We start from the raw sequence: 19,725 nt of genomic DNA, 5'->3' as shown, positions 1-19,725 counted from the left end.
AAACAAACTTGTTTGTCTGAGCTATTGGCTGAACAAGAAGTACGACTGAGTGGACTTGTAGGCTCAAAAGTTTCACATTGTTTTTGTTTTTTAATGCAATTATGTAACAAAAATAATCTATATTGTAAATTGCACTTTCACAATAAAGAGATTGCACTACAGTACTTATATATGGCGATTTGAAAAATACTATTTTTTGTTTATCATTTTCAGAGTGCAAATATTAGTAATAAAAATAATAATATAAAGTGAGCACGGTAGACTTTGTATTCTGTGTTATAATAAAATCAATATATTTGAAATGTAGAAAAACATCCAAAAATATTTAATAAATTTCACTTGGTATTCTATTGCTTAACAGTGTGATTAAACTGCAATTAATCATGATTAACTTTTTTAACTGCGATTCATTTTTTTGAGTTAATCATATGAGTTAACTGCAATTAATCAACAACTCTAATTTTAACTCAAACTAATTAACAGATTTACTTGAAAATCCAATCTTTCCTCACTGATTATGGCCCGAATTAATTCAATGCATTTAACCACGTGCTTAACTCCCATAGACATCAATGGGACTTCAGAAAGCGTATGCTTAAAGTTAAGCATAGGCTTAAATGCTCTGAGAATTGGGCCTGAATGCTGAAAATCTGGGGAAGATACACTATGTCCTTCACGTATCAGAGGGGTAACCGTGCTAGTCTGGATCTGTAAAAGAGCAAAGAATCTGTGGCACCTTATAGACTGACAGACGTTTTGGAGCATGAGCTTTTGTGGGTGAATACCCACTTCATCGGATGTATGTACATGCATCTGACGAAGTGGGTATTCACCCACAAAAGCTCACACTCCAGAACGTCTGTTAGTCTATAAGGTGTCACAGGATTCTTTGCGCTTTTATGTTCTTCACATAAACAAAATCTCTTCTTTAAGTGAAAAACTGAATGCAACTGGGGAGGCTACTGTACCGCAGCCATGATAATCTCCACCTCTAGTTCATTCTCTCCTATCAATCCTTCTGCTACATCTGCCTTTCCTTCCTGCTTTCTACCAGTACATACATGCCTCCCATTGCTTAGGAGGAAGGCCAATATCAGAAATTCACTGTAGTAACAAAGGTCAAAGCTTCTTTCTAAACAATCTGTGGAGCTCTCCTCAGGGAAACCTCAAGTGTATGATCATGTGTGTGTATACTAGGGGGTTCCCTCCCCATCCTCGCATGCAGGTTACCTCTTGCTTGCCATGGTTACACTTCTCGCACATGGCCGGCGAGGAGTAATGATGGAACGACGGAGCCCGATAGGTTATCGATGATCATTAACTCCCCGTCGAAGGAGTCCTTAATAATTAAAGAGACACTGTCCAGCCATAAGTTCCCTAGGGGACAAGAAAGGGGGAGGATGGAGGAAATTATTAAAGAACCCAGACTTTTTTGCTTTAATATGCTCTGCGAATTTAGGGCCAGATTCTGCCATCCTTACTCAGGGGGAGTAGCACTTCACCCTGTGAGCAAGCTCGCTCACGTCGGTGAGGCTGGACGTGGAGAAAGGTGTCACTTAATGTGAGTGATGGTGGCAGAATCCAGCACGTAGGACTCGTCTACACTAGTAACACTACAGATGTGCCACTGCAGTGCTTCAGTGTAGACCAGTGGATTACGACCTGTGGTCCATGGACCCCTGGGGGTCCTCAGACTATGTCTAAGGGGTCTGCGAAAGGTTGTCATTACCACAGAACAGTGGTTTTCAACCTGTGGTTCACAGACCCCTGGGGATCTGCAGGACTATGTCTACGATTTCCATAGAGATTCGTGCTTCCATTTGAAATTTTGTAGGGGTCCACAAATGAAAAAAGGTTGAAAACCCCTGGTGTAGACACTACCTATGCTGACAGGAGGGGTTCTCCCATTGATGTAAGTAACCCACCTCCCTGAGGGTATGGTCTACACTACCCACCAGATTGGCAGGCAGCAATCGATCCAGTGGGAGATTGATTTATTGCATCTAATCTAGACGCAATAAATCAATCCCCAAGCGCTCTCCCGTTGACTCCTGTACTCCACCGCTGCGAGAGGCACAGGTGGCAGGGGCGGCTCCAGGCACTAGCACAGCAAGTGCATGCCTGGGGTGGCAAGCCGCGGGAGGCAGTGTGCTAGTCCCTGTCATCCTTTGGTGGTGTGCCTGCAGGAGGTCTGCCAGTCCCACGGCTTCAGCGGCAATTCAGCAGCGGGTACACCGAAGCCGCGGGACCAGCAGATCATCCACAGAAAGTGCCACTGAATCTGTGGGACGCCAGACCGCCCGCAGGTGTGCCACCAAAGATCGGCCTGACTGCCATGCTTGAGGCGGCAAAAAAACATAGAGCCACCCCTGGCAGGTGGAGTTGACAGGGGACCGGCAGCAGTCAACTCACTGCGATGAAGACAGCACGGTAAGTCGATCCGAGTACGTCGACTTCAGCTACATTATTCACGTAGCTGAAATTGAGTAGCTTAGATCGATCCCGCCCCACCAGTGTAGACCAGGCCTAAGAGGTGGTAGCTTGGTCTGTGGAAGACTTCTTCCATCGACCTGCATTGTCTATACCGGGGGTTAGGCATAGTTACATTGCTCAGGGGAGTGGTTTTTCACACCCCCTAATCGATGAAGCTGGGTTTGACTTAGCTTTTTAGTTAGACCAGGCCTTAGTGTTCGTGTGAAATGAGGGACTGAAATCACTAGTTGCCAGTGCAGACAGGCACTGCGTAAGCTTCGCTTCCAGCTCTGCCAATGCACCTCATTCCTGCACTGCACCATTTCCTGCTATTCCAATCCTGAGCTCCCTACACAAATACTCTGCTAAGCACCTTAACTTGACCTGCAGCACCCTTCCTATCATAATCCTGAGCTTTCTGCACAGCTCTGATAATGCACCTCCAACCTGTCCTGCAGTACCCTCTGCATCCCTTGCTATTCCAGTCCTGGCACCACACAACTCCACCAATGCACCGGTACAACCCAATTCACCCAAGCTAGACCCGAATGCAAACCAGTCACCAGTCTGTATCCCATTACTAAGCCTTAAATCATCTAGACTGCCCTCCTTCTCCCCATTCCAGCCTGCTGCAGTCTTGCTGGTAAGTACAAAAGTTTACCCACCTGTGCTGGAGAGAAACATCGCATGCACAGACGTCCCTCAGGGTCCACTCTCCCATCTCCTCCACTCTGTCCTGAGCTCTGGGAGCTCATGCTGCGGGGGCAGAGCCCATGTGCCATCTCAAGCTCAATCTCGGCATCCATTTCTGCATCCTCCTGTGCCTCCTTGTTGCTGTCATCAAGGTGTTTCATGAGCACAGCTACCACCACGTTGATGAGGACGAATTGTGCTGTGAGCACGAAGCTGACAAAGTAGAGCGGTGAGATGAACTGCAGGTTGCTGAGGCAACTCCGGTCATCATGGGTGCAGTCCCGCAGGGTATCCTTGAGGAAAGGGCAGGTGTAAGAGGAAGTGGTGGGAAAAAGGAGGGAAGAACTAGAGTAAGAATTTAAATTTGGCTGCTCCCTCAGTCAAAAAATACAGAATCCAATGCCAGGCAGGACTAAGGTCTTCCAATACCCGGTGCTGTCTGAGCATGTGGGATCCTCAGTGCCCGGTGCCCCCAGCAAAACAGGAAGACCATCACATTTGACAATCTCTGCTCATTGCTCCAGAAACAGGTGCCCTCTTCCCCATAGGCCTAGGGAGAAAATTCCTTCCAGACCCGCAAATGTAATCATTTTAATCCTGCAAGTGTGAGCAAGAGTCACTGCAAACAAATGCCTAATCCCCTTCATCTCCCAAAGACACTGCCCATGTCCAAAGAATTGCCCATTCCCCCCTTGAATCCCTGTGAGCTATTTAATTTGGAGCAATATGATTTGAAAACTGATCTGCCTGAGGTTTCTAAACACAAGCCATTCCCACTGCAGCTCCAGGTGTGTGTCATACCAAATGCACCCCCGACTCAACCTGGGAGAAGGGGGCAGAGTGGTGATGGCAGTGAATCTCCCATCTCAGGATGGCCACACTGTTGTCCTGCTCCTTGAAGAGAGAGTTTGCACTACTTTCAGCCAGCTGCCTGCAAGACTAGATGGGCCAATGGTCTGATCGAGTCTAGCAGGAGGTAGGATCCTGGACTAGATGGGCCAGTGGTCTGAACTGGCAAGCCAACATCTACATTTCCCCATCATCTAGCTCCTGTGAAAACAGTTCTTGTCAGAAAACAGGGCCTGCAACAGACCCAGTCTCCAGGCCCCCTAATGAGTGCAGCTGGCCTGTAGTAGATTGCCTAATAGGTTACACTGTCTGACTAACCGGAAGAGTCAGAAGACTGGCTCTTAAACCCAGCAGCAGCTGCTGCTTTAAGTATTTGTCCCTGGCTGCAACAGCTGCTGTCTTGGACCCAGCCCTGCTCCTACCTAGCCTCACTCTAAGTAATCCATTTTTGACCCAGGGCCCTGACTCCTGACTCCGGCTGTGACCCTTGGCTCTGGCATTGGGCCTCTGACTCTGGGTCTGATGCCCACTCTAACCCCTAGGCATTGCCACCCATGTCCCAGTCACTGACAGTTCAAAGCAGTGCTGATCCCTCCCACTCCAGCGTAGAATTTCTCCTTCTCGGAGGCCCATGTTACCTTCATGATTCCATTCCAGTTGTCGCCAGTGGAGACCTGGAAGAGTGTGAGGAAGGCCATCCCAAAGTTCTCAAAGGTGGCATGGCGGCTCATGCCCTCACAGGGATTCTCGTCATTGCACACTGCAAAAGAAGGGATTTATAATTGTGCAATGGGTACGTTCCTAGCTCTCAGAGTGTACCAGCGACTCAGAATATGATCCCCTGTGACCATTCCATTCTGAGTTTATTGGCTTCACATCCAGAAGTCTGCACTCGGTGGCTCCAGTCTATAGTCTCATGGGCTGGGTCCATGATAGTAATGACCAATGGTTGGACATCGTCTAGGAGTATCAGAATAATCACTCCAACCCCAGGATATCAATCAGCCTAACTCATTTCCCAGGGATGTCTCCCAGCATGCTTAACAGTCCAAAACATAGTTCTCCCTTACCCTATGGCTGCTGATCTATGCCTGCAAGCTTGCTGTGCTGGCACCATCCATTAAAATGAAGGGATTTTGAGGTTGTACCTGCTACAGTCAGCAGCAGAGCAAGTGCCTGTGAGCTAGATGTACTCGGCATACTAGTGAGAGTGGTAAAATGCTACCCCCAGAACACCCAGCAGTAGTCACTTGATCAAGGGCCTAATCCTCTTGGTGTGAAAGAAGATATCTTGCCCCTCTTCATGTACTTGGCTGAAAGTTTTGCCGATTGATACATGTCAACATGGACTAGAGGAGTGCATGAATTTCTCCAGAGTCTTCCCTGTAGCCATTTGGCTGGTATTGGGACAGATAGGAGCTGATTTACTGAGGCAGTGAATGGAAAGCAAAGATTTAAGAATGAGAGAAAGCCATCTATCTCTCTCATTCTGAGACAGGTTTTTTTGAAAGGCTGAAATTCCTATCACGGCAAATACCCAGAGAGGAGGAAAAGGTCATCAGAGTACCCAGCCTTTTCATTAAATCAGAACAGGGCCTGCTGCAATATGGGAAACTGACATTTTTTTTTTGCAATTCTGTGGCTCACGCAAGAGCGTGGCACACTTGAAACTTACCCAGCTTCCCAAAGAGCTCCACTCCTAGAGCAGCGTAGATGAAAAAGAGGAGCATGAAGAGCAGTCCGAGGTTCCCCACCTGAAGCCAAACCAAACCATATCAGCCTACCCCAAGGCAAGCCAGGTGAGACTGAATATCAGGCCAAGCCAGACAGCATCACTCAAGCAGCAGCAACAGAACACCATCAAATATTTCCACTCCAAAACCTTTACGAACTTCACGCACACAACCACTCAGAACCTGGGAAGTCACCACTGAAGCCACCAGTCATGCTCATAGCAACCTCATCTCCAGGGCCGGCTCCAGGCATCAGCTTAGCAAGCAGGTGCTTGGGGCGGCCACTCCGGAGAGGGGCTGCAGGTCCAGCTATTCGGTGGCAATTCAGCAGAGGGTCCCTCACTCCCGGTTGGAGCGAAGGACCTCCCGCTGAATTGCCGCAGATCGCGATCGTGGCTTTTTTTTTTTTTGGCTGCTTGGGGTGGCAAAACCCCTGGAGCCGGCCCTGCTCATCTCCCCAGGCCTTCCTACCCAAACATCATAACCCTCACAGCCACCACAGCTCCTTTCATTTGTAGCCTATAGCCAGTCATCCAGTTCCTCACAATCCCACCCCTCAGACTTCAAGCCCAGAGAGATGAAGATAATCACATTTAGGCACACATGGTATCGTGAAGCCTATCACACGTGACGAAGTGTGAGTCGAGAGTAAAATTTTACCCCGGAGAGCCTCCCTCCCCAGCTCCCCCTCAGTGTTGCTGCCTGGTGCATTGTGGGAGTCAAGGTACTAGTCAAATGTGGGGACAGAAGAGGGTGAGAGCAGGTCTATCAGCGAGCACAATGGGAGTAGGCATGCAGCAGGGGGCAGAAGGAATGAACTGGGCCCTCCTGACATGTGTGATGGGAGGGGAACAAGGGAGAAGAGAGACTACAGGGACTCAAGCAGGGGACTAGGCCTATGTGTGAGGAGCTTGGAATGGAAGGAGCAGGTAGCCTGTGGGACAGAGCCCAGTTTATATGCCCCCAGCTATTGGCACTTGCAGGGTTTCCCATGGGGCTGCTGTCTGGTGCACCATGGGAGCTGTGCCAGCAGTTACAGGGGAAAGCACTCCCCTGTTATCCCTCCCCAATATCCCCACTTGCCTCTCCTAATCCTGGCTCCGTTGTCTGCAGTGGGGAGTGTGAGGAACAGGACAGTGTGCCCAGAAGGTAGACTGGGCAGCTGGTAGCTCTGTGGGCAGAGCTAGGCGAGGTGCTGATGAAGGAGGGGAGTAACTTTGATCTGGTTACATTTAAACATTTGAAAAGCAGCCTGTGTGTGAGATGTCAGCACATGTGTGTGCACGCTTGTGCGTACACAGAGAAGTGGGGAGGAGGGTTCTAGCCACAGGAAAATGAAAAAAGCTGAGACACTCAGGGATAAATTTCCAAAAAGGGATTTTTTATTTAAATTACATATTTATTCACTTTTCAGAATGGTTGCAGAGTAACAAAGACAGGCAGGGGATTCAAATAGGACAGCCAGAGAAGCCTTCCATGCCATTAGCAAGTCAAAATCATTGATGACTCTGCTCTATAATATAAGGAGAAAGGTCTAGAGGAGAAGAGAGTGCCAGGGAAAGGAGAGATTGTTTTAAAACACTTCTTCTGCCAATGTTAATAAATCCTGGAGAAAAATAATATTATGGATAATTTAATTGTCCCATGAAGAGTTAGTGTGTAAAATATAGAGACTAAATTAAATCATTTAAATGTGAAAGAGAGGGGTTTTAGTATTGCCTTAAGAGCACATTTTAATACAATTTTGACTGTGGCTATCAGGAAGTTTAGACTTGAAATTAAATGAAGGTTTCTAACCATCAGAGGAGTGAGTGAAGTTCTGGAACAGCCTTCCAAGGGGAATAGAGGGGGCAAAAGACATATCTGGCTTCAAGACTAAGCTTGATAAGTTTATGGAGGGGATGGTATGATGGGATAGCCTAATTTTGGCAATTAATTGATCTTTGATTATTAGCAGGTAAATATGCCCAATGGTCTGTGATGGGATGTTAGATGGGGTGGGATCTCAGTTACTACAGAGAATTTTCCTGGGTGCTGGCTGGTGAGTCTTGCCCACATGCTCAGGATTTAACTGATGGCCATATTTGGGGTCGGGAAGGAATTTTCCTTCAGGGCAGATTAGCAGAGGCCCTAGAGGTTTTCTGCCTTCCTCTGCAGCATGGGATATGGGTCACTTGCTGGAGGATTCTCTGCACCTTGAGGTCTTTAAACCATGATTTGAGGACTTCAATGGCTCAGACACAGGTTTGATACAGGAGTGGGTGGGTGAGATTCTGTGGCCTGCGTTGTGCAGGAGGTCAGACTAGATGATCATAATGGTCCCTTCTGATCTTAAAGTCTATGAGTCTATGACTCTTAGTCAACCTTTCCCTATTACAGAATCAAGGGCCATCAGATAGGAAGGTCCTGACTAGACTCCTTCCATGCTGGAAATTCCTACTGGAAATTCCTGGACCCAGTACTCTTTGCAAGGGGGCACCTTCTTTTAATAGTTGTTTGTGTGTGTGCAGGGGCAGATATTAAGAACTCTTGCTTAGCAGTGAGGTTCTTTGGTGAAATAACATGAAACACCCAGGATTTATCAAGCATGGAAGAATGGTGACCTTGTGACCAAGGTACTGCCTTGGGATTCAGAAGATCTGGGTTCAATTCTTAGCTGTGCCCCAGAATCCCTAAGTGACCCTAAGCAACTTAACTGCAGTTCTGTGGCTCGGTTTCCCCATCTGCAAAATGGAGAAAATAGCACTGACTTTGTTTAGTTAGGCTGTAAACTCTTTGAGACAGGGGCTGTCTCTTATTCTGCATATTATACATAAGTGATAAAAGGTTTAGAAAATCTGACCCATGAGGAAAAGTTAAAAAAACTGGGCCTGGTTAGTCCTGAGAAAAGACGACTGAGGGAGGACCTGATAACAGTCTTTAAATATGTTAAAGGCTGTTATTAAGAGGACAGTGACCACTTGCTCTCCATGTCCCCTGAAGGACTAGTAATCAGCTTAATCTGCAGCAGGGAGATTTAAGTTAGATATATGGAAAAACTTTCTAACTATCAGGGTAATTAAGAACTGGAACAGGCTACCAAGGAAGCCTGCGGTATCACTGTCATTGGAAGGTTTTAAGAACGGTTGGACAAACACCTGTCAGGGTTTCTCTATGTTTCCTTGGTCTTGCCTCAGCACATGGGACTGGACAGGATGGACTCTCTAAGTTCCTTCCAAGCCCTACATCCTCTATGATGCTATTATGAGGCATCTAGCACAATAGGGCCCTGGTCTACTAAACTGGGGCCCCTCACTGCGACTTGATAATATAATACTCAATAAATAGAGGGAAGTCCAGATGAAGCCCAGATATTCAGTGAAGACTGGAAACTGCGTTTCCATATCGTTCTTGTGCCAGGTGTATTTCCTTTAATTCAGATGGACATGGTTTTAGGGGACAAAAATATCAGAATTAGTTCCATTGTGTAACTGCTCGTGCTGTCCCCAGATTAATTTTCAGCCCGGTCCTCATTCACAACACTGGTGTATTACCTGATAAATCAGCTGACAATGCCTGTGCTTTTGATATCAGATAAGATTACTGTCTGCTCTGGGCCTGCCAGAGGAATGATCTGATCTATGATCAATAGAGCTACTTGGTGCCATTATTTCTTCCTTAACATGTCTCTCTGGAGGATCCAAAAGAGAAAAGAACTGTCTCTCTGGCTGCTCATCCATCACGGGGGCTTCTCTCAGCAGGTCTGATGCCTGCATGAAGTGGTGCATGAATAACTCATTCCAAAACAGCTGCCACTCACAGTTTGTGAAATCCTTCCATCTAGCTGCCTTTCAGGAGGCATTTAGCTGTATGCTGTACAAGCCACCACAGGTAGCGTTACTGTGTCTCGTGGGATGAGAGGCTCAAAATCATTTGCGGACCAAGGAGGAGAAGAGAGAAATGGAAAGCAAGCAAGCAGGCGGCAGCAGAGGTGAAACAAGCACAGCATGGAAGAGAACAGTGGAAAGGGAGCACAAATGGGAAAGAATGAGAGGGTCACAGAAGAGATACTTGAACATCTGCTTTCTCCCTAAAATGGCCACAGTTTGCTCTCCATCCTCATGGCAAACGAGTCTGAGGAAAGTGACAGTAGCAAGGGGGAAGGGGCAGCCAGAAATAAAGCAGGGAAGCAGCTCTCACCCAGGAATGGAGCATTGCTTTATTCAGTAACACCATGGGGGGATAAAGTCATGAGCAGACAAGGCCAGAAAGAAATGAATGTAACCACGTGACATTTCGACAGGAGCACGACCCTCTGGCACATTGTACCACTATCTTAAAGACCTCAGCAGACACCGTCTCTCTGATTCTAGGCACGCTCAGGGAAATGAACTAATGGAAAGACTGGTGCACAAAAGGGGCATCTTTCTAGTAGCTGGTTTCTTTTACCTGCGGTAGAGCTTGCACAACTGTGTCCAGTAACGCCCGCATTCCTGTCGCCATCTTCAGCAGCTTCAGCACTGGTACCAGAACCAAAACAAAAGTGTCCCTCAGTGCTGGGACTCAAGGGAGAGAAATCTGCTCCCAATATGCCAGGACAACTGGAAGGAGCACCCAGGCGGGTTGTTCTGCCGCTCTCCTCCTCCATTGTAAAACTGACCCACCAACTCTCTGCTCCTTCTCCAACTGGCCATTTTCCTTCCATGCCCCACCCCCACACTCCCCCACATGGTCCCTTCCATTCGAACTCATCCCTCTGCATACTAATGACCCCTTCTCTCTCATTCCACGCCCACTCTGGTCTCTTCCATCCTATCCCCATACATCCTGCACACTGGCCCTCCCTTTCCCAACACCACACATCCCAATCTCTCCTACTCCAATTCCATATCCTTCTACACCTGCTCATCCATCCTCCATCTCCTTTTTTGCAAATACAGCTTTGCAAGTATTCACCCTCATCACAGAAAATCTGTCCTCTCCAGTGCAAATCGTATAGGCCCTTGGTCTTTTCTGTAAAAATTACAGCAATATTTGCATTACAAAAGAAAGAAGAAAGAATTTGTTTCTCACAAAATCTGCCAATGTTTGGTCCCTCTCACAAAGTGAAAGCCACTACTGCTTTCCTGGACAAAGGTGCATCTAAAGGTCAAATTGAGGGCAATCAGGAGAAAGCCTAAAGGATTGTCTACATATAAAAATCAATCAAGGAATAAGGTGGTGGATTACTATTTCTGATTAAACTCCATGTGTGGATGCTCTTATTCTGGAATAAAAGTGCTTTGTTCTGAATAATGTAATCTGAAATGGATTAAGCTAATTCAGAATAAGGCATTTTTATTCCGGAATAGAGCGTCCACACACAGAGTTAATCCTAGAATAGCTATTCCAGAATAACTGCTCTTGTAATCAAGGCCCTGAGTTTCTATGGCCATCCAGATTAGATATGAGAAGCCAATGGTGAAATGGCATCACTGGCAGCCCCTTCCCAGTGCATTCTGTCCCATCTAGGGGTGTCTGTGCCCCACATCTCCCTCCAGTGTCTCTCTCACCCCGGGCAATGCGCAGTACCCTCATGATGCGGATGATAGTGGGGTTGATGGGAAGAGCTGCATTGATTTCAATCTCCTCCAGCGTGATGCCCATGACAGATAGCAGCACAATAGCCAGGTCCAGCTGGTTCCACCTTAAAAAAAAAAAGGAGAGGAGAGAAAGGAGCTTTCTGGTGTGACTGAACAAGAGAATGTGAATTCATTATAATTTTAAATATAAAGTAAAATAAAATCATCCAAATCAGTGAATCGGAGGCCTCACTGTGACGGTTAGAGCCTAATACGACTGGATGTCATTTATTCTACTCCCTTCTACTCTGCTTCCTGGACCAATCAGCAGACTCCAACAAGAGGAAGGGTTGGATAACTCTTATTAACAGGTTATTGCTCCAGTGTGTTTACGGTGAAGCCAGTAAGATCTTTGCTACCCTGGAACAAGGAAGAAGTTGAGGCCCCCATGCTCTAGGATTCCACTGGCAGCTACAGATCCTCCCCAAACTTCACTGCCTCACCGGACGACCTGTGTGCCCCACTGCTCACCTGTCTTTGAAGAATCGCCGCAGTCCAAATGCCACCAGCTTCAGAACTGCCTCCAGCACAAAGACTGTGGTGAACATGTAGTTGCAGTACTTCAGGGCAGTCTCAAGAGACTGTGGATGGAAAGAGAGGCTGAGAGAGGTGGAGAGTGAGAGGCATTAACTACAGACATGCCTGTGAAGTCACTGAGTTCCAGCCTGCTTGACTGGTCAGGAATGGTGGAGGGAGGAGGGAGCTGCGAAATCCTGGATTGCAACTACTTGAAGGCTGGCACAGACTTACCAAGGGCAGCAGCCATCACACTGCACTTCCATGCCAAGGGACTCTCAGAATACCTGCTGCTCTGCCCAGCCACGGCTCAGGAGAATGGGCAGGCCTGGGGAAGGGCTGTGGTGTGCAAAGGGTTAACAAAGCATCATCACCCAGCACCTCCGACATCAGCAGCATCAGGTTCATGGGACATCACCTGGGCGTTACGCTATAAATGGCTTCCATAAAACTACAGGGAATGCGTCAGGCAGGGAGAGTGCATCAGAGCAAATAACCTATTGCTATCTGCAGTAAGGGGAAACCACATGTCTCTGGTTGGGGACTAGGTGGGGGTTTAGCAAGCTTCCGCCCTCTACTCTGATGCCCTGGTTCTCCTGTGTGAGGTCCCTGTTCTCCACCAACAGTGGCACCTGCTAGGGAGGGCTGTGGGGGTGAATATTTCCCCCCCTCACGCACCCCCCCCCCAAATAAGATTTTTAGACTTACTCAAAGTACTACAGGCTCTGGCCTGCTCACTTTTAAGCAGTGGCTCCATACTAAATCAGTATGATGGCTGCTGGAGCAGTCGACTGTCGCTCCGGCGACAGGGTCACAACATCACTGAAATTTGACCTGGGAGCCCCTTTGTACAGAGAAGGGAGATTTCCTGGCTGAAGGAGACCTGCTGGAGGGGGCGGGGACTGGAATTAGCCCTCCTCCAAAGAAATATCTGAATTGGTGCCACTGTCACCAGAGGGTTTCTATTAATTGTATGTAGCATGTCTACAGCACCTTTTATCTGGAAATCTAAAAGCACTTTGCAAGAACTGATTAGTGAAGCCTCACCATATGCCTGTGAGGAAATGGGTATGCTTACCCCTGTTGCACAGATGAAGAAACTGAGGCACAGGGAAGCTAATTGAGTTGCTCAAGATGTGATGTGTGGGTGAGAAGGAATAAGGGATGCTAATTTTTGCAGAACAAATAGGGGATATAGGGAACCCTGTGAGGAATCCTGGGGGGATGAGGGGGCAGTTCAGGAACACAGGATAAACAGTAACAAAATTAAACAGCCAACAAGAAAGATAAGCTGGACCTAGAAGAAAAACTCGGCAGTGATTCTGAGCAACAATAGACAAGTCACAGCCCTGGTCACTTCTAATACAACCAGCTCCAGCTATAAAATCAGATTTGTCACCTCAGACCACTCAGGAGTTTACCAAGGGCTTCTTGGGGATGGAGAGGGGCTCCCTGGAACTGCATGCTTCTGGACAGACATAGCAGTGAGTGTGGTGCTTTCAGATACAGAGAGAAAGCCCCCTTTCCAGCACACATTTCCCCCTTTCTGCACGTGTCTGTAACCCTGTCAACAAATATTGAGTATTTCCCAATCTTCCCCACCCCAAATATTGATCTTTCACAACCCTCGAGACCTTCTGTTGTGATCACCCTTCTTCCAGCTGAGAGAAACTAGGCTGGACTCTCTTCAGACTCTGTCCACACTGCTTCTCGTGTGGAAGGAGGGTGGCTGGGTGAGGGGCTCTCTTCAGCTATCCAAGGACTGGGTATGCCAGCTCCTGTAGCACTCCTAATTCACTCCACTGAGGTTCAAGGTTAGCTACTGAGAAACTGAAATCTGATCCATCTAGCAGTGCAAAGCACTAGCTCCCAGGGGCAGTATGCTACTCTCTGCTGGGGCCTGAGGGAAACTACAAAGAGAAGCCAAGAGGAGAAACTTGGTCATCCATGTGACAGTGGAAAGAACTCCCTCTATCACCCTGACAGCTGAGTTAACTCTCGCAGAATTTTGCATGATAGTTTTCACAGGGACCCTCCTCTACCATCTATCATGGTGGATCATAACATTGGCAGCTGTAGTGAAATTACGCAATCAGTTGCTGGCTAATGTTTCGAGCAGGTGGGGTTGCCAGGATAAGGAGTGGGGAGGAGGCATTGCAGAGAGGATAGGTTTGAGGAAGACAGAAGTTAGAAAAGGCTACAGAATATATAGAGATTTCCTTTGTGTTGCAATTTAATCCCCTCTGCAAAGCATGCTGGGAGATGCTGCTCTTCCAAGTCAATCTCTAATGGCTGCTAAGTTTTACTTATAACCTAGTGACCACTTATGTGTTTGATTGCTTGGAAGGGAAAGTGTCAAGTCTCTTTTGTTATGGAAAATGAGATGTGGAAAAGAGAGAGGGAGGCAGGGGCAGGGTTTGGTCCCTTGAACTCACTCACCACTGGCTGGTTGTAGTGCTCCAGGGACATGGTGACGACGTTGAGGCAGATGATGAAGGTGATGAAGATGTCCAAGTAGTGGCTGGTGCAGACCGAATGGATGAGGAGGCGGACAGAGCAATAGGTGGCATAATACGGCAAGCGCTGCGCCTCTTCAATGGTAGGAGGGGGGAAGAGAGAGAGAGAAGATAGAGGAGAGAGGGAAGAGAAACAAAGGAATTAGGAAGGAAAGTGGAGGAAAGAATAGAAGCAACGCAAAGGCAGGGAGGGAGGGAGGGACAGACAGAAACAGGAATGAAGAAGGAAGAAGCAGAGGAAACAGATAGAAAAAGGAGACAAAATAAAGAATGCAGAGAAAGAAAACAGAAATGGTGAGAAAAGAGAGCGTAAAAGGAAGGAGGAGACAGGGAGAGACAAGAAAGGGAAGGTGGGAGTGATAGAAAGAATCTGTTAGTCCTATGTTTGTGGGAATGGCACTAAATCAGCATTTCATGCCTCAACAAGTTAAGATCACAAATGATAAAAAGGAGCAAATGGCTCCAGGAGACACCCAGAGGTGGCACCAGGGAGAGGAAAAACTGAAGAAGGGGAAGGAAGACAGAAGCCCGGGGGCTTGGAAAGAGGAGAGTAATTAGCCAGGATCTCTGGGGTAGAGGTAGGAAGGAGCAGGGGTGATTGCCAGGGCCCATGGTCAAGTGTGCATCTGTGATGTTTCTCTCATTGGAGCACAGGAAACAGACACGTGGGGACCATCACTGTGGGGGGACCCTCTTGGTTCCAAGGAAGCCTTGGAACCCAATGAGAGAAACTGCCACAGGAATAGAAAGGCCCAGGAACACAGCATGGATTTTTTCATCTTCTCCTCTGACTCATTTTACATTACACAGGAAAGGATTAGTGCAGAGGTCCGCCCAACAGCACTGTCTGGTGCTGCAGGGCTCTCCAAAGGAGTGTCTAAATCCCTGAGGGCTGCAGCGTGTGTGTCTGGGTGGACGTTCCCTGTTGATGAGCATGTGCGCGCGCATGTGCGCGCACGCACACACACACATCTATGAATGTATTATTTTCTAGAGGCAAGGTGTTAAGAAAACAGGCGCCTTTCTCAACACCCCCAGTTGCCATCAGGCACCCTGTCACCTCTTCCCTCTGTTGCAGGGATTCTGACTTGAGGGTAGTTGGCTGGGGGTGTCAGGCCCGGTGGTGCGTACGGCAGCCCAGCAGCAGTGTCCCACCTAAAGGAGAGCAGTGCTGAGAGCATTGACATAGACGCTGTTATAGAGAAACTGATCAGTCCAAAAATAAAAGAAGAGGAGGAGGTTTTTCTCAGAAAACCTTGGCCTACGAACCAACCAAACACTTAGGCTGTGCCTTACTCCTGCGCTTCTTCTCCAGGCGCCTCAGGCGCTTCTCCTCCCGCCGACGTGCCTCCTCTGCCTCCTGGTGCTGTCGGCACTTGTGGAAGTTCTCCACCACCACCCCCACAAACATGTTGAGTACGAAGAAGCTGACAATGAGGAGGAATGAGATGAAGTAAAGGAGCATCCAGGGATTGTTGTTGGTCACTGGCTGGAAAGAAAAGAAAAGCTGTGATTAGCTGACTGGAAGTCTGAGGTGGGATGATGAAAATGAAGGAGATCAGCAGGTTGTGATTGGCTGGATGTGGCAGAATTGTGAAAATGAGGGAGATCAACAGATTGTGACTGGTTGGTTGGGAAAGGATTATGAAAATGAGGGTAGGCGCAACAAATAGACTGGGTGTCTGAAAGTCAAGGACAAGCTTATAATAGTAATAATAATAATAATAATAAAGCACTGAGGATGCTGCACTTACAATTGCAATATAATCATAACAGATCAAATGGACAATTAAAACATCAGAGAATATGACAGACACTAAAGATACCTGGAGAAAAGGTGTGTTGGGCAGAGGGTGAGTAAATTGCACCTCTAAGGTGCAATGGGGGAAACCCTGAAAGATGAGGGGTGCCTGAAACCAGGTGTTAGTCAGGATCAAGTAGCAAGGAGGGCTTGAGCTTCTAGGTTTTTCATCACTGTGGGTTTTAAAAGACCAACAGCACTTCTAGTGCTGAGAACAGAGGGTAAGGGTAGTATCTTCATGGCCATTCAGTCCTCTGTTGCTGCAGCCTTCGCCAGGGGCCTGACCCTGCATTACTCAAGTCAATACGAGTTTTGGACACCATTGGGACTTAGCTGCAGGGACAGAGAAACCCAGTTTATAAGCAACTGTAGATCAGGTGGGTGCACCATTTCAAGAAAGACATGGGCGACTGCTGCTGTGAAGATATCACAAGATACATAAGGACCCAGTCTGCACAACTTCCCCAGCTGAATAAAGGACAAGAACTACAATGAATGCGCACCTGGCTAATCACTTCCAAACGCTCCTTCCTTTGTATACAGAACCATGACCCTGACCCACCAGTAATAACGAAAGTGAAGAGAAAGGGATTGCAGATGGGAGAGGGTCAGAGCAATGCTACAAAATGCTATTGGGTGGAGAGGAAGTTCCAAAAGCTGGCTGAAATAGCATGCTTCCAACTTCCTGCCTGAAGGAGGTCTAGATGGCATGATCAGTTTAGAAGGAAGTGTCTATACCTGCTGGTCAACAGCCACAGCATCTAGTCCATTATACATAATATTGACCCAACCATCTTTGGAGGCCAGAACGAAGAGGGACATCAGGGCCTGGAACACAACAGAAACACGTCAGACACGGAGCATCTGTGTGTGGTGGAGTGTGGATGGTTCGGGTTTTAAGTTCTTAGGCACAAAACATAATTAAAACTCAAAGTGTCATCCTCCAAGTACTTGTCATCTGCATAACTACTAACAGATGGGAGAGGGAGGGGAACTGCCAGCTTTATTCAAGCCTGCCCTGTGGTAGCACCAGAGTAAAAGGTTTCCCATCCCCAGAGACAAGTGAATTCGGCAATGATTGTATCAGGCTGAAGAATTAAAACACAGAAAACCCCAGCACGACATGTCTGCTGCTTGTCTGTGAAAATTGCCAGAGACATGGCAAAATCTACAAGAGCCAAGGCAGAACTGGCCAACACAATCAGAAAACACCCACTGGCCACCTCTGCCTTTGAGGAAGCCCTCCTACTTGCATGCATGGGCCTCAGCTCAGAAACCAGAGAGCTTGGCTTGGCCCCTAGCCTTAGAAGGAAGCACTACACTGACCGGACTGCCAGGGAGGCTGCAGAGAGGAAGGGAGGATTCTGCCAATCCTGCAGACGTTTCCATGGTGGAGCCTAAGGGGACTGCATACACGCAGATTGCACAGTCACCGTTGGCCCAGCTCCCAGCAATGTAAACAGGGGTGTAAGTTGCTTGTGAAGGGCCTGATTCTCCTTTCACTGTTTTTTTAACTGCCCTGATGTCAGCGAGTTAACACCCTGCTCAGAGAATCAGGCCATAAGGGCTCAAAGCTGCAATCATTTCCATGCAACGCCAATGGAAGGTGCACCTGTGCAAGTGAAGGCAGGATTCACCCCTAAGCATGGGTGAGGAACCGGGTGTTACATGTTGAGGGAGTTCAGGGGCTAGCAAGAAGAGGCACTCCTAGAAGAGTGTAAGGAAAAGCAGCCCCCTGCCTCCCATCCCCTGGCTTCACGTGAGTTGCTTGAGTTGTTACATCCCCTTTCCACCCCTTCAGCGTGGAAGCTGCATCTTTACATGAGTTACTCTGCTTTAACCCAGACACCCATGTCTAACCAGCATCCATCCACCCACCCCCCATTCACATGACTGCTGCCTCTGGCTCAGAGTGTGTTCTGGAACATTCCACCCTTCCCCTCAAAATGAGTGAATATGGCCTTGGCGGGAGAGACCCAGAGGGGCAAAGCACAGCCCAGGTTCACCTGAGAGGAGGGGGTTGGAGGGTCCCGCACGTACCTGTCCAAGGTTGTCAAAGTTGTACTTTTGGTGTACCCACTTGTAATTGGCGGCCACACAGTCAGACCTGTTGGTGATGTTACGGATGTCAACCCCAAGGCAGTGGTAGAACTTCCCCTTGAAGAGCTATAAGATGGAAGTGACTTGGTCAGTGAGTCTCATTCAGACTTCCTCAGTGTCAGGGGACAAAGAGCAATAGGAAGTGCCTCAGAGTAGGAATGGGACACAGAGCCTTTCGCCTCTCTGTCACTGACTATAATCTTGTCCTGGGTCAGCAATGACTGAAAGTCCTCCGACTCTGGCAGCCATGTGGTGGCCTGCTGGGGCTGGATTAGAACCAATGACCTAGATATGAAATGCCCCATGCCAAATCCCCCAGAGCCATCCGTTCCCTCAGATAGCTGCTAAGTGTACTGAAGGGAAAAAGATCTCTTGTGAGTGCAAAGACCCAGAAAAATATCGCCTGCTTCTCCGATACTTTTAAATAAAGGGACACTGATGCGGTTCTTCTGCCCCAGGCTCCTTTTCCATATGGAGGGTACTGGATTGCACATTTGTACAGGCTCATCAGAACAGTTTGCATACAGACTAAGTATAGCACATTCTCTGAGATGGAAGTAACACCCACTCCAGCACTCCTCTGCAGCACAAGCCTAAAATAAGGAGGATTAACCTCCCCCTGCCTGCCCCCCCTCATCACATTGTGGGTGGATTTAGCGCTTGGAGTGAAAGGGAGAGAAAGAACTGCCTAGAGCCAGGCATCGCGCAGGCCCCTGTGCAGCTGCCCCAGCTGACACTGCTCTGTCAGTGCATCACAGTCATGACCTGCAGTATGCCCAGCTGCTACTGCACTCCTGGGCCTTCTCTACAGCTCTGCTGATGCCATGATCTGAATATCAGTCTCTACTGTTGAAAGACATCAGCACTGACCCCACCTGCCACTGCCAAAGGCTTAAGAATCATTATGACAAGAACAACACAAAAGAGGACACAGCGGGACAGAGGATCAGGCAGGTGTCCTGGGATGCCTGGCCCTCCCCCCAGACACAACTCCATCTGCTTAACTGTGTGTGCATTACGCTTCCTACCTTGCAGTACAGTGTCAAGTGTGTTGTGGGTGCTTGATAGGCAACAACAACCCTACCTGCACACCCAGGATGCCAAAGATGATGAAGAAGGCACAGCAAATGAGGACAATGTTCCCAATGGGTTTGAGGGATGAGATGAGTGTCTCCACCACCAGCTTCAGGCCTGGGGCACGGCTGATGACCCTGGAAGGGATGGAGAGTGAGGGGGTGACACAGAGAGATGGCAGAGTTCTTTCTTCCCCTGTGTTTTCAGAATCAGACAATATTTGCATCCCAGCTATCATCCAGAGGAGAGCATGCTCTCCCCTAGGCCTGAACACTGTGGGTTTGAGTCCCTCACAGCAGGACTTGGGCATGTTACCTAATCAGGATACTGCAGTGACTACCTTAGGGGCTGGAGAAGAAGCTGCACAGTTA

At 48.1% G+C, this 19,725-nt stretch overlaps 1 protein-coding gene across 1 annotated transcript in view; it reads right to left on the bottom strand.

Annotated features, from left to right (window-relative positions):
• CACNA1I (calcium voltage-gated channel subunit alpha1 I) overlaps positions 1 to 19,725 on the bottom strand; it is a 141,517-nt gene that overhangs the window by 12,134 nt on the left and 109,658 nt on the right. Inside the window, 11 exon segments of the mRNA XM_030546703.1 lie at positions 3,138 to 3,458; positions 4,653 to 4,774; positions 5,690 to 5,768; positions 10,176 to 10,246; positions 11,279 to 11,412; positions 11,819 to 11,928; positions 14,303 to 14,454; positions 15,676 to 15,868; positions 16,919 to 17,008; positions 18,221 to 18,346; positions 19,365 to 19,491. Coding sequence (XP_030402563.1) covers positions 3,138 to 3,458; positions 4,653 to 4,774; positions 5,690 to 5,768; positions 10,176 to 10,246; positions 11,279 to 11,412; positions 11,819 to 11,928; positions 14,303 to 14,454; positions 15,676 to 15,868; positions 16,919 to 17,008; positions 18,221 to 18,346; positions 19,365 to 19,491 — 1,525 coding nt within the window.

This window comes from Gopherus evgoodei, chromosome 1, assembly GCF_007399415.2.
Source record: "Gopherus evgoodei ecotype Sinaloan lineage chromosome 1, rGopEvg1_v1.p, whole genome shotgun sequence".
Lineage (NCBI taxonomy): Eukaryota > Metazoa > Chordata > Testudines > Testudinidae > Gopherus > Gopherus evgoodei.
This window is presented reverse-complemented; position numbering and strand designations above follow the sequence as displayed.